The sequence below is a fragment of the Meriones unguiculatus genome, chromosome 6 (assembly GCF_030254825.1).
Source record: "Meriones unguiculatus strain TT.TT164.6M chromosome 6, Bangor_MerUng_6.1, whole genome shotgun sequence".
NCBI classification, from domain to species: Eukaryota; Metazoa; Chordata; class Mammalia; order Rodentia; family Muridae; genus Meriones; species Meriones unguiculatus.
In genome coordinates, this window is record NC_083354.1 from 33,759,379 (window position 1) to 33,771,580 (window position 12,202).

The 12,202-nt window shown below is 51.5% G+C and overlaps 1 protein-coding gene across 3 annotated transcripts in view; it reads right to left on the bottom strand.

Annotated features, from left to right (window-relative positions):
• The window catches only part of Ctdspl (CTD small phosphatase like), a 113,476-nt gene that overhangs the window by 8,372 nt on the left and 92,902 nt on the right, over positions 1-12,202 (bottom strand). For all 3 annotated transcript variants that reach the window (XM_021648030.2, XM_060385076.1, XM_060385075.1), the window contains exons 4-6: positions 7,271-7,372; positions 4,206-4,262; positions 999-1,091 (exon numbers count right to left, since the gene is read on the bottom strand). In XM_021648030.2, coding sequence (XP_021503705.1) covers positions 999-1,091; positions 4,206-4,262; positions 7,271-7,372 — 252 coding nt within the window. The remainder of the gene's footprint in view (positions 1-998; positions 1,092-4,205; positions 4,263-7,270; positions 7,373-12,202) is intronic.

The following is a 12,202-nucleotide window of genomic DNA, read 5'->3' on the forward strand; positions in this document are numbered from 1 at the left end:
CAGCACAGACCCAGCCGGGAGCACCCCGGCCAGCAGAACAGTGTTGAGGACCTGAGTCAAAGGTGTAATATGTAGAGGGATGGATGTGGGTGCCAGGGAGGAGGAAGCTGCTGGTTGCTCCTGGAGCTCTGGCATAGACAGAGGGCTAGCCTGCACACCGCAAAACTCATCTTTGGGGCCACTCCAGGCGCTGTGGAGATGCTGGTGTGCTACCCAGCCGACTGCCTGACTTGAGAGTCATGGTGGGCAGATGGACATAAAAAGGGCCTGGACGATGCGCTAGTGCCTGCTCTGCCTGGCTTCAACAGTACGGCATCTACGAACACTGTCTGGATGACAGCAGTACTTATGTCTGTCGAGAGCAGTGCACAGAAGACGGTGAAGGCTCAATAAATGTCTGCCCAATAGGAGCCAGAGGCTGTGCTGAGCCATTCTCCCGGGGCATTTCATTTAATCCACTCCCATCAGGCTGATGGAGTTATCCCCAAGCAGACAAGTGGAAACTGGGGTGCCAAAAGTAAAGGGACTTAGCAGAAAACACACAGCTCCCCACGCCAATCAGGACTTCCGTCAGTCCAGGCCGGCTAGTGACCCTTGATACCTGTCTCTTTCCTTTCCCCCCTGAAACCTGTGGCCACTGAACCCAAGGCCACAGAGCCTCTAACACCCGGCTCCACCACGCCTGCCGCCTGTAGCCGGCCCACAGTCACAATGGACAGGTCTTGTGATTTCGTCTGTGGATAAGCGGTTTCAGGTGGCTGCATACAGCAACTTCACGGCGCGTTTGTTCCAACTGCTCCCCGTCACCATGGTAACCCGAAGCCTTTCAGCCTGGCAGCGCGCTCATGGCCTGCATCCATCCCATCTGGGGTGGGAACCTGTCACCGTAAAAATAGCTTCCCCCACCTTAACAAAGGGCTCCTGGCAGCTTGGGGGCTGGTGGGGGGTGGAGGGGTAAGGATGGCGGCTGGGAGTCTGCAGCAGGGAGCAGGACACACCTTGGCCAAGCTGGCTGTGAAGAGGACACACTCAAAGAGCTGCCCCATCCTTTGGAGGAACTCGTCCACGTGCGGCCGCTTCAGCACGTACACCTGCAAGGGTAGGAGACAAGAGCTGTCAGTCACGGCAGCTGGAGACAGCCTGGGCCTTGGAAGAGCTGCCAGGGGGCCTCCTCCTGATGCAAGGCCTAGGCACGATTTGCTGACCCCGAACTAGATTCCACGTCTCAGTGCAGACAACCCTCACAAAGAGAAAGGGACACTGGCCATGCTGTCTCGGGTGGGGATCTTCAGGGCTGGCACGTGGGGCACCAATGTGCCCCACTCATGCAAAGCTGCTCGTTCGTCCCACGTGCTGCCTGTCACTTGCTGGGAGTCCGCCCCTGTGTGGACGCAGCCTCGGTACTTTTGGAAGCCGAGGGCTGACTGCTGCCTTCAACTCTGCATGCCCCGCCCCCTACCCCATAAGAAGGCCTGGGGCTAATGCACTTGGAAACTGTGGAGGTCACTCTGCTTGGGTGTGCATGCAGAGAGCACTGGAGAGCAACTGGGGTCTTTCCCACAGCTGGGGGTCTGAGCGGGCTTTTGCTCAGACTAGCCAAGGCTGGCTACAGGCAGCTGGCTTCATCTAACACAGACTCCAGTTTCTGGAGGCTAAATGAATTTGAACGTGAGGGAACTGGGAGATGAGAGAGAAAGCAAAGCCGGGAAACAATCAGAACTTGAATAAATTCCACACAGTTAGCTAGCCCTTTAAAACGAAATGTAATTAGCAGGCCACAGTGCTGTGCTGGGTGCAGCTGCAAGACTGAACTGGGTGCAGGCCTGGCCTTACAGAACTCTCAGTCTGGAGCACACACTCAATGAAGCTAGCGAACACAACAAAACTCGCTGTAGGGGGTACACATTAAAGATGGCTGAGACCTGGAGGTCTGGCAATGTGGGCGTGGGGGGCCAAAGCCTGTGTGCCCAGCCGATCACAGGCAGGAGAGAACCCTGGGAGGCTGGCGGAAGCAGCGGAAGGTGAAGGGTTAGGTCAGCACACAAGGCCTCAGAGTAGACAGAGCAGGGCAGGGAGGTTGTGAAGGGGAGGGGCCCAGGCTCTGGACCACATGCAAGGAAAACACACTGTAGGTGACAGAATTCCCACGTGGAAACAACTGCTTTGCAGCATGCCAGGGAAAAAAGGTGCTTCGGAGGGCAAAGACTTGGTAGGATCTGAGGCCTGGCTCGCTGAGGCCAGAGGAATGGGTGTGGTCTGGACGGGACCCTGCTGAGCTGGGACTCTGGGCAGAGCCGGCTGCAGCAGCTGCAGTGCCTGCTTTGCTCACAGCTCTCACTGGTGCTGGTGCCAGTGACTGGGTGCGGCCTCTGGTCCTGTGTCCCTGGGAGGAATGCTTGGACAACAAGCCTGGCTATGTGCAAAGAGTTGGAGGCCGACGGGAAACTGACGTTGGCGCCTTTGGCAGAAAGGAGGGTCCCGGGCCCGGATGCCGGCGTCCAGGCCCGCGTCCCCGTGCAAGTAACCAAGAATAGGCCCCTTGGGACCTGCACAGCCTATCCTGGATTACTTGAACGAGGCCACGGCCTTCGCCAGGGCCTTGGTCCTCCTGCTTTTGCGCCTTCCTTCCCTTGAGAATTTCTGATCTCAGCCCTGGGGTTGCCCGGGGGGGGGGGGTGTCCACTGCCAAAGAGAAGGGGCCGGGGAGCAGGGGTGGTTCCTACCCTATAGGCTGGCTCGAGGTCATGTGGTGGAGGATTATTTTCCTCTCCACATCACTGGGCAGCCCGCCTGTGCTTCATCACAATAACTGCAACTCTAGCCACAGTAATCAGTGCAGCGGTCCTAACCGCCTGTTGAGGGCTGAGCTAATTCAGCCGATGCGCCGTGAATGTTAAATGCCCAGGTGCCAGGAGTTCGGACTTTATGGAGAAGCGTGGCGCCGCCACCTTCCCGGGTCCCGCTTCCTGAAGAATAGGCCAGAAAGCTAGCTGGGGGTCAGGGAGAGAGGGCAAGCCAAGGCTAAGGAAAAGAGCCCTGGCTTAGGAGTCAGGCATTCTTATCTGGAGACTTTGCATACATAACCTTGAGCCAACCCATTCCCTAAGCCTCAGTTTCTCTGCCAGGACAATGAGGTGGCTAGAACAGCTGATTGCACATCCTGGATTGTCATAACGCTGCATTCAAGAGGTGAGGTGCCCTGCTGGCATCACCGAGTAAAATGACATCCTGTGTGGCCCAGGAACCAGGAGAGGTGCCTTCCCGGGATACACAGCCAGAGACTCTCCCTTTGCGGCCTGGAGTTTAACAGCGGAGATGGCCCCATCGTTCCTAAGGGAGATCCGACAAAGCTACCTCTGCTTTAACCTCCAAGGTGAGCTTTTCTACCACGCTCTAATGCATTCATGAATGAATCCATTTCCAAAAGAGCTTGCAGATGACAAAACAAAACAACGGAAGAGGATTCATGGCGGCTGACCGTGACATCTTCATTCACAGTAGCCGGCTGATTTTAGCACACCCTCTCCCTCCGCTCTGCGGTTGAGTATTTGCTAAAGAGCCACTGGTGAAAACCACATGGGTCCAGAAGATCACACCGGGGCAGCTGGCATCAAAGTGGCCATCTTTTCCCAAGAATGCCCCATAAGGGGGTGACTGGCACTTTCCTGTCGCATGCTAGGAGAGAAGCCCAAAACAGTCACAAGAGGGAGTTAACGGGATGTGAAGCCAGTGGTGGGTATGAGGAGGGGCTGTATGAAACTCTTGAAAGTCTAAATCGAAGCCCAATCACATCTAACATTTATGAGCAGAAAAGGTTCTCCATAAGCCTGGCAAAAACAAAACAAAACAAAAACAAAAAACCAAACCAAACCAAAGCAAACCAAACCAAACCAACCAACCAAACAGAAAAAAACTATATTGTGTGTGACGCAGAAAATCATCCACTGTACTTGTTTATTTACTTCTGGCTCTTGTGACAGGGTTTCCCTGTGTAGCCCTGGCTGTCCTGGAACTCCATCTGTAGACCAGGCTGGCCTCAGACTCAAGGCTCCAGCGCCTCTGCCTCCACACCTGGCTTACTGTATTTATCATACAGAGTTTGTTTCCTGTGGCTGGAAATGAGAATTTAGAAATGGCGTTCACAGGGAATGTGGCTATGAGACGAAAGTGCTTGCTGGAACTCCAGGTTAGCCCTGATTTCTTACCTGATGTATAGTCCCATCGATTTCAACAGGAACAATGAAATCAGCATTACTAATGGGCTAGGGAGAAAAGAAACTATGATTAATCCATGTGAAAGGAAAGAGAAGACTGGACATTTTAGCAAGAAAAAAGCTTGCTTGGACCAATGTTTTGATAATGGGGTAAACAGTTCAGGAGAACGCTGGTGCACGCCTTGAGTCCTTGTAATAAACAAGCAGGAAGGCACATTTCTTTCTGTTCTGAGTGTCCTGGGGTTTCAGCCCAATTCCTTGGTCACCTGCCTGCCTCAACCACAAAGGGTGGACGGCACAGCCTGGCAAGAGAACAGGGCTCCTCAAGGACTTCAGCTCTTGCCCTGGAGCCCAGGCAGGATGAGGGGAACCACTGATGGCCACCAGGGGGCAGAGATGAAAGCCTGCTGGCCAGCGGTCACCACCACTGGAAAAGCTGTTTGTCCTTGGACTCGCTGTGTGGGCAGCTCGGCAGGGGATGCTCAGAGCTTAGACCCAGAGCAGGAGGAAAGCCAGATGCCGCGGGCCAGGGACCTGAGCAGAACCCCCCAGACTTCAGCGTCTGCTCTCTTCAACTGCTGTGGTGTAGGTCTGATGGGTCCCCATGGCTCCATCAGGGGCCCTCGGCCCTGCCTGGTGGCTTGGCCTGGTTTCCTGCTCTGGGATTGGAGGACAGCCAGCCTCTCAACTGCCCTGTTCTAAGAAACACAAAACTCAGCTTGCCCACAACGTCAAGGGCACAGTTGAGAAATAAAATGACTCTGGCAGTCGTCATGACTCAAAGATAAGCTCCTAGGCAGTGCTAAATGGATTTCCACAAATTCGAAAAATTAACAGAGGTCCCAGCCCTCAGACCCTAGGGGCTGACAGAGGCATGCAGTGGCTACCAGGTGGAGAAGGGCGTGTGGAACCTCTGGCCAGATAGAAAATGGGTCTATCTTTAAGGTCATCAGCGCACCACACATTCTTCCTTAACACGTAAGCTGAAAAACGTGGCATGCTAGACTAGAACCGTATTACTAAGTGCTTGGCTGTGGGAGTGCTGCTCAAGGCCATAGTTTATTTGTTCCCGGGGCAGGAAGGCAAGGGATGAACGCAACATTTCATAATTTTACCACTGAAATGTAGAGTTATGAAAAACAGAATACGACTGAAGAGGAAATTGTCACAAGGCTTTGGGTTATGAAATTGCACTCCACAGGGTGAGGTAAGAGAGGAAAATCAGTCCCAGCTTCCACGCGTGGTTCGTAAGCTCTCAAGTGCTGGGGTGACGGAAGCCACCTGGAGCCAGGGCTTCTCATGAGCCCATGTGTCACACAGGAGAGGGGTTCACATTCCCAAGAGACTTTGAAACATTCAGAACATTAAAAGCCATAAGGAATGTTTGATTTGCAAAAGTCGTCTGGCCCACGCCCTTCAAATGGCTCAGCAAGGAGACACAGCTCAATGCTGTGTAGCCCTGACGAAGTGGGTTTGATCCCTGGAACCCACAGTGCAAGCACAGACCCGGCTCCTAAAAGTTGTCCTCTGTGTGTAAAGACACTCACGGCGTGGCACACACACACACACACTCAACACAAAAACCAGCAAATAAAAAAGTAAAGGATCATTTTAAAAAGCAGTCAGGCCAGGGAAGAAATGAGGAAATTTTGTTTACAGCTCGTGACAATCATGCTCTCTGAGCAGGCCCCAGAGACACCAGGGCTGCCAAGGCCTTGCCTTGCGGTCAGGGACCCTTGGTAATCTTGGGAAGTTTGTCCCTCGCTGCTTGGGAGGATGGTAGCTAGGCTGAGGCAGCAACTGAGCCCCGCTCTGAAGGGCTTCAAGGCTTCCAGCTGCTTGCTTCACAGAGGGGAAATGTGGCAATGGCATTTAGAACCAAGCTTGGACACTAGGCCACTGTGGCCCTAGAACCAATCCTGGAAGAGCCCAGCCCTGGGAATGCTGGGTAATGAGGTGGTCCTACAAGCCTCAGCAGCTAGAATGAGGTCCCTTCTCACTGCTGGGTTATCCACTTTCCACAGCCTTCAGAGAGAGCCTCCTGCCTCGTCCTATGCTTTCAGTGAGAAGGCACAGGGTAGGATGGTGCTTCTCACAGAAAGTGAGACAAATCCACAGTTCTACTGCCTGATTGACCTGCCGGGAATGACAAGGTAAGACGTCCGCCGTGGGTGGAGCCAGTCACATCTGTCAGTGAAGTGAGAGGTATCCCACCGCAGGGGGAATGAGGAATTCAGTGACACTGGCCAGGGCAGGCAGTTTCACTGACAAGAACAGTTCACCCAGGCTCTTAGCAACACCCACTGCTTCTCCCCACCCCCCACTCCATACGGGAGGGGTGAATTAAGTCGTTGCGTTAATAACGTGGCCTTCCTGGCCTTGCGTGGAGGCCCTCTCTGTTTTAACTGTTTCTCTGGGGAGACAGGAGCAGGGAAAGTGCTCAGAAGGCCTCTGACATTCAGTTTGACATAGCTCAGCACCCACTGGGAGGGGCTGTGAAGATGAGCCCTCAGTCAGCTGTGACGGTGCAAGGAAGCCCAACATCAAACCATCAGAAGGAAGGACCCACTCCGTTCGGACGCTCAACTCTGGAAGGCCTCCTGTGAGTTGGAGGTCATTCAAAAACTAATCTGGGACTATTCCCAGGATAGTGTTCCATACCACCCACCCCTTGCCCTACCCCAATAAAATGCAACAGCGCTCTAGTTACTTCAACAAATGTCTCGTCCTGGAGCAGTGATTGCCTGGATTGCCTGTGCCACACAAACCTAATAAGCATTTCTAAAGGGCTTAGAGCAGGGAAGCCCAGACCTCAAGGAAATCATGAGATCTCAGGGCTGCTGACAGCTCAGGGATCTCTTCCCAAACCAATGTGTTAATCACCCAGTGTCACAGCCAGCGCTCACCTTGGCTACAGGGGCAGGTCTAAAGGTAACCCCCAGCTTTTGGGATTTCTTCATGAGGGGTGAAGCCATACAGCCGTAAGCTTTCACCCCTTTCCGCACGATGGCAACCAAGCCACAAACGCCCCAAGTGATGCTGAGCGAGGATTTTACCTTAAATGAACTGTGCACCAGGGTTTCATCCAGATCAATGACCACACATTTCTTTCCATAGTCGAGCACCGTCACCTCTGGAAGGAGGTATTTAGCTGGTGGCTAGAGGAAAAAGAAAACAAAATCAATATTCTCTCCCCTGCCCCCGTCTGCTCTACAGCACGGACAACATGACCGAAGGTGGAAATGAAAAAGCCTGCTCAGACTTTTCACATCACCTTCCTCAAAGCAGTAACAACCAGGGTTCTGCTCTGGCAGTCCTGCAGCACCACTCTGCCTCCTGTGACCGACTTTCTGTGAGGGTCTGCACTCTGGCGTCAGGCCTGGGTTTCAATATCAGTGCCACAGACACTGAATTTTTTGTTAGTAGTTGAGATGATTACATCTCCCCCCATGTAAGGTGGCTCATGCCAGCAGTAAATCACCCAGCACGCCTCCTGGCACGCACAATTATTAAAACGGATTACACGGGAATGAATGTTTACTTGTAATAAGTTCTGACTTCATTGGCCTACTTCCATTTTGCCTAAGGAGGCTTTGGAGATATGTTGGACCCACGACGCTTTTTCTTTTTTCTTCACTGACCAGCACTTTTATTTACGTGCATGTACGTGTGCTTGCTTGTCCCTGTGTGTACTCTGTGCATGTCGGTGCCTGGAAAGCCCAGAGGAGGGGCCATCTCCCGGGGAGCTGCAGTCACAGGTGGTGGTTGTGGGTGATGGAAACTGACCCTGGTCCTGGCAGCACAGACGCTTGGCTGCCGAGCCGTGGGTTGAGTGGCCGTGACGGGCATTCTTAAACGCTGGAGGAGAACACAACTGGAGCTCACCACCAGCGCCCTTCAAGCGTTAAAATTTAAACTGGTGGGATCAGCAGCTGCACGGACCCGAAGGGTGGGCCATCTGCACCCTTCATGTCGTCACACTTCGGTCCAGGTGCTTCGTTATCCAAGTAGCTGTCGTCACAGCAGCTGCCTCCTGTCTTGTGACGGGCTCATAGAGAGCTGCTTCGCAATTTCAGGCAGCCTGCTGCTCTGGGCCTTGCCTCATTCCAGAGATAATGTGAAGTATTTTAATTGACTGTGGTATGTTCGGTGTCTAATGTTAACTAGTTAATTTTTCCTCCTGCAAACTATTAAATATTTGATGCAAAACAAAACATAATTAAATATCTAGACTCAGCTACGGAAGAATGAGCAGCGGTGTTTGAAGCAAGACAAGCAGGCCTCTAATCAGGACTGTTTCCTTTAGAGTGGCCTGTTCCTTTCCCCTCTGAACATCAGCTCATGAAAAAACTTGATTTTGAAGCTGGGCGAGGTGGTGTAGGCCCATGATCCCAGCTACTCAGGAGGCTGAGGCAGAAGGACCTTTTCTAGGCTCAGGACTTTTCTAGGCTACAGAGTGAGTTTAGGGGCTACCTTTGCCAGCTTGTTGAGACCCAACCTCAAAAAGTTGACCTAGCTTGGTGGCAGAATGCTGGCATGTGCAAGGAGTTAGGTTTAGTCCCCGTACTGAAAATAAAAATTGAACTTCAGCTAGTCTAGTGTTGTGTGCACAGCAGAGCCAGCTAACGAGGCAGGTTCCATGATCTCCCAGCGAGGGCTGGTTAGAGGAACTGGTATGGGGGGCCATAAGCAGTCCTGACTCTAGGGCGCTCCCTGAGCTGGTGTTTTTCTGAATCACCGAGAAGAAAAAGCTCAGAAGGCTCCACCTCTCACAGCTCTAACTAGAGCTGACTCCAGTCTTCCACGGCCTCCCAGAACAGGCAAGGGAGGTAGGCTGTGCCCCAGTGGCTAGGGAATTCAGGGATGGAGAGGGGACAGTTGCCATCATTATAAATGAGCGAGTCAGCAGGTTATAAAACAAAACAAAACAAAACAAAAAAACAACTAAACTTGCAAGAAGTTTTGTGCAAAAATTGGTTAAAAAACAAAACAAAACAAAACAAAACAAGGCTGTAATGTGGTGTCTGTGTGTGTGTGTGTGTGTGTGTGTGTGTGTGTGTGAGTTCCATGAGTGAAAATAACCAAGACATAGGGGAATTCTTTCTTTGGACCAGAGCAGAAGGTATGAATGTCATGTGACCAGGATAAAATTTGTTTTGATTTTATCACACAATTATGTAAGACAGACAGTCTCACTGTGAAGAACATGGACAGGTGAGGGAGCTTTTCCCTCCCCCCCAGCCCCCAGGTCCAGCCTGCATCCCTCCAGTCCTTCCCTTTGTTTTACGCACGACTAAAGCGATGCTTATAACTCAAGCCATTTACATTGCTGCAGCCACTCTACCCCTCGCAGATCTGAGAGCACCGAAGACCTGCCAAAAGCAGCCCAGTGATTTTCCAAGCCCAAGACTAAAAATTGCCTTCTCAGCATACGGAACCCACACTTAACAAGTATTCTGTGAGTTAAAGTAATTTAAAAAGTAGAATCTCCTGAGTGAATGGTGCAAGGAAGAGCGAGCCAGTGGGCTGAGACTCCTGTTAAGCAGGAGATTTTACAGCAGGGAGCAGGGCCGGGCTGGAGACAGGCCAAGGAGCGAGGGCTCATTAATCCCCAGCCCGTCTCGAAGTGCACACAGCTTCTCTGGCAGAAGCCAATTCCTCAGCCCACCAATAAGACCTCTGGACAGCCGTGTTCTTGGCAATACAATGACACCATAAAGCCACCACAGTGCTTTGCTACTTAGCGGGTCGAGTCATTCAATTGAAGACTTAGCCAAATGTTGAGGCCATCGCAAAGTTTAAGGACAAGAAAACCACCCCTCATGTCACCTAGGGCTCTCTTATTTACAGCAGTACTGTATAGCCGAACCTAGGACATCCTCCTCCTAGGTAAGCACTCTGTCACTGGGCCACACCCGTGCTCTTTTTACCTTTTAAAATGTGGGGCAAGGTCTCATACTAAGGTGTCCAGGCTGGCTTTGAACTCACTCTACCTTAGCGTCCTAAACAGCCGGAGGCTGTACCATCAGGCCAGCCATTTAAAAGAACTATTAATTATTATTTGTAATTTATTATTATTACTGTGTGGGGGTTGTGTGTGGGCACCTGTATGCCACACATGCATGTGTCATGGCATACGTGTAAAGGTAAGAGGACAGTTCTATGGAGTCTGTTGTCTTCTTCCACCTTCATGTGGGTTGTCAGGGTTTCTTGGCAAGCACTTTCATCACTGAGTCATCTTGCCATTTAGCTTCTGGCTGGTCTGGAACTCTCAGTCCTCCTGATGGTGGGTTTATAATCACGGGCCACTGAGCATGATAAGAATGGCCTTTTCTATATAGAAAGTGTGACGTCACTTACACACGTGCACTTACAGGACTAGCAGGGTGGGGCAGAAACAGGGATGTTGGGGAGGAGGAAGGCATCATGGCTCTCAGGCTGAAGCCTGGGAATGATGCTCCAGTGTTATTAGCAGCTTTTGGGAGATAGCACAGGCTAGTCATTAAATCCATTCCTTCCTCCCCTTCTAGCGCTTTAATGGTTCGACTATCCCGCCAGGCTCTGTGCGTGCATGTCAGTGACACATGTGACTTCAGCAGGGGTGTGGAACGACAGGACTTGGGTCACAGACCCTGTGGCACCTTTCACTGAGGACGTCATCTTCACAGCCACTCGGTGTATGCGAACTCCCTGTCCCTGGCACTTCTTCCTTACCCTTCAGCGTCAGACTGTAACTAAAGCCCAGGAAGCTTCCTGATGAGGAAGCCCCTAACTCCCGCCTGTGGCTGGGAGACAAAAGCTGACACTGTCAGCAGTCCATGTAAACTTGTCATTCCAATAAAGGCTGAGGCTGGCCACTGGAGCACCAGGCCGTGCCTTCTAAATGGATGAAGAGCATCAAAATATCAGAAGAGAACAGGGGTCATGGGTCATGGTTACAGACTGGGTAAAGCTTCCTAAACACAGAATCAGGAGTCATAAGGCATCAGATGAATACATTTACTTATAGAAGATCAAAGTTTCTTTGTGGCCAAAATGATTATAAGCAAGGTCAAAAAATACATTATAGTTTTTTAACATTAAAAACTTCTTTTTACATTGTGTGTGTGTGTGTGTGTGTGAACATTTGGAAACCAGCTGTGGGGGTTGGTTTTCTCTTTCTGTCATGTAGGTCCCAGGGAATCAGATTCAGGTCTGGCCCAGGTACACCTCTTGAACACTTAAAAAGATTACACAAGATAAATTAGCCTTGATGGACAGGGAGGAAGCAAGCTGTGTGGCCGATAAGAAACCGTTCATATCCACTGATCAACAAATGCAAGTCAAAGCAGTAAGTCAACAGCATTCTTTGATTTCGGATTACAGAAGGTTTTAAAAGCCTCTGAGAACCACTTTCGGCAAGGGAGTGGGGCCGTCTCATAGGCTGTTGGGGGGAGCTAAATTAACAGTGTTTGGAGGGCAGCTTGACTTTGCTAACTAACAATATGGAGAGTGCTGTTGGACCTGGTGTTTCCGGTTAGGGCCTGATCACAGAGGTCAATGTACACAGACACCCCCTACAATACAAACCTGTGAAGATACACAATGGCAGCCAAGTGGACGCCATCAGTGCCAGGCAGCACAAGGAGGTAGAAGTGCGTACGCTGATGTGCATGTGGAGAGACATGCACGGAGCTCGTGAACCAACAAAGCGCTCGCAGAATGGTGGGAGCACGGTCTGGGAACGGAGAGGGCAGAGCAGTACTGACAAGCAGATCGTGGGAACCGCTGGGAGGATTCTTCCCTCTCATGGTAAATTTTCAGCATTCAGAATTTAGCTACTGGCTTGAATTATTGTCGAATAAAAAGTTCAAAGTCTAGAATGTTTGCACATGTGCACACACCAGCATGTGAATGGGAGAAGCAGGGGTGAGATCAGAACAGAGGTAGGGGTAGGGGGGAAGGGAGAGGGGTAGGACAAGTGGCTCTGAGCCAGCAGTTGCCCTGGG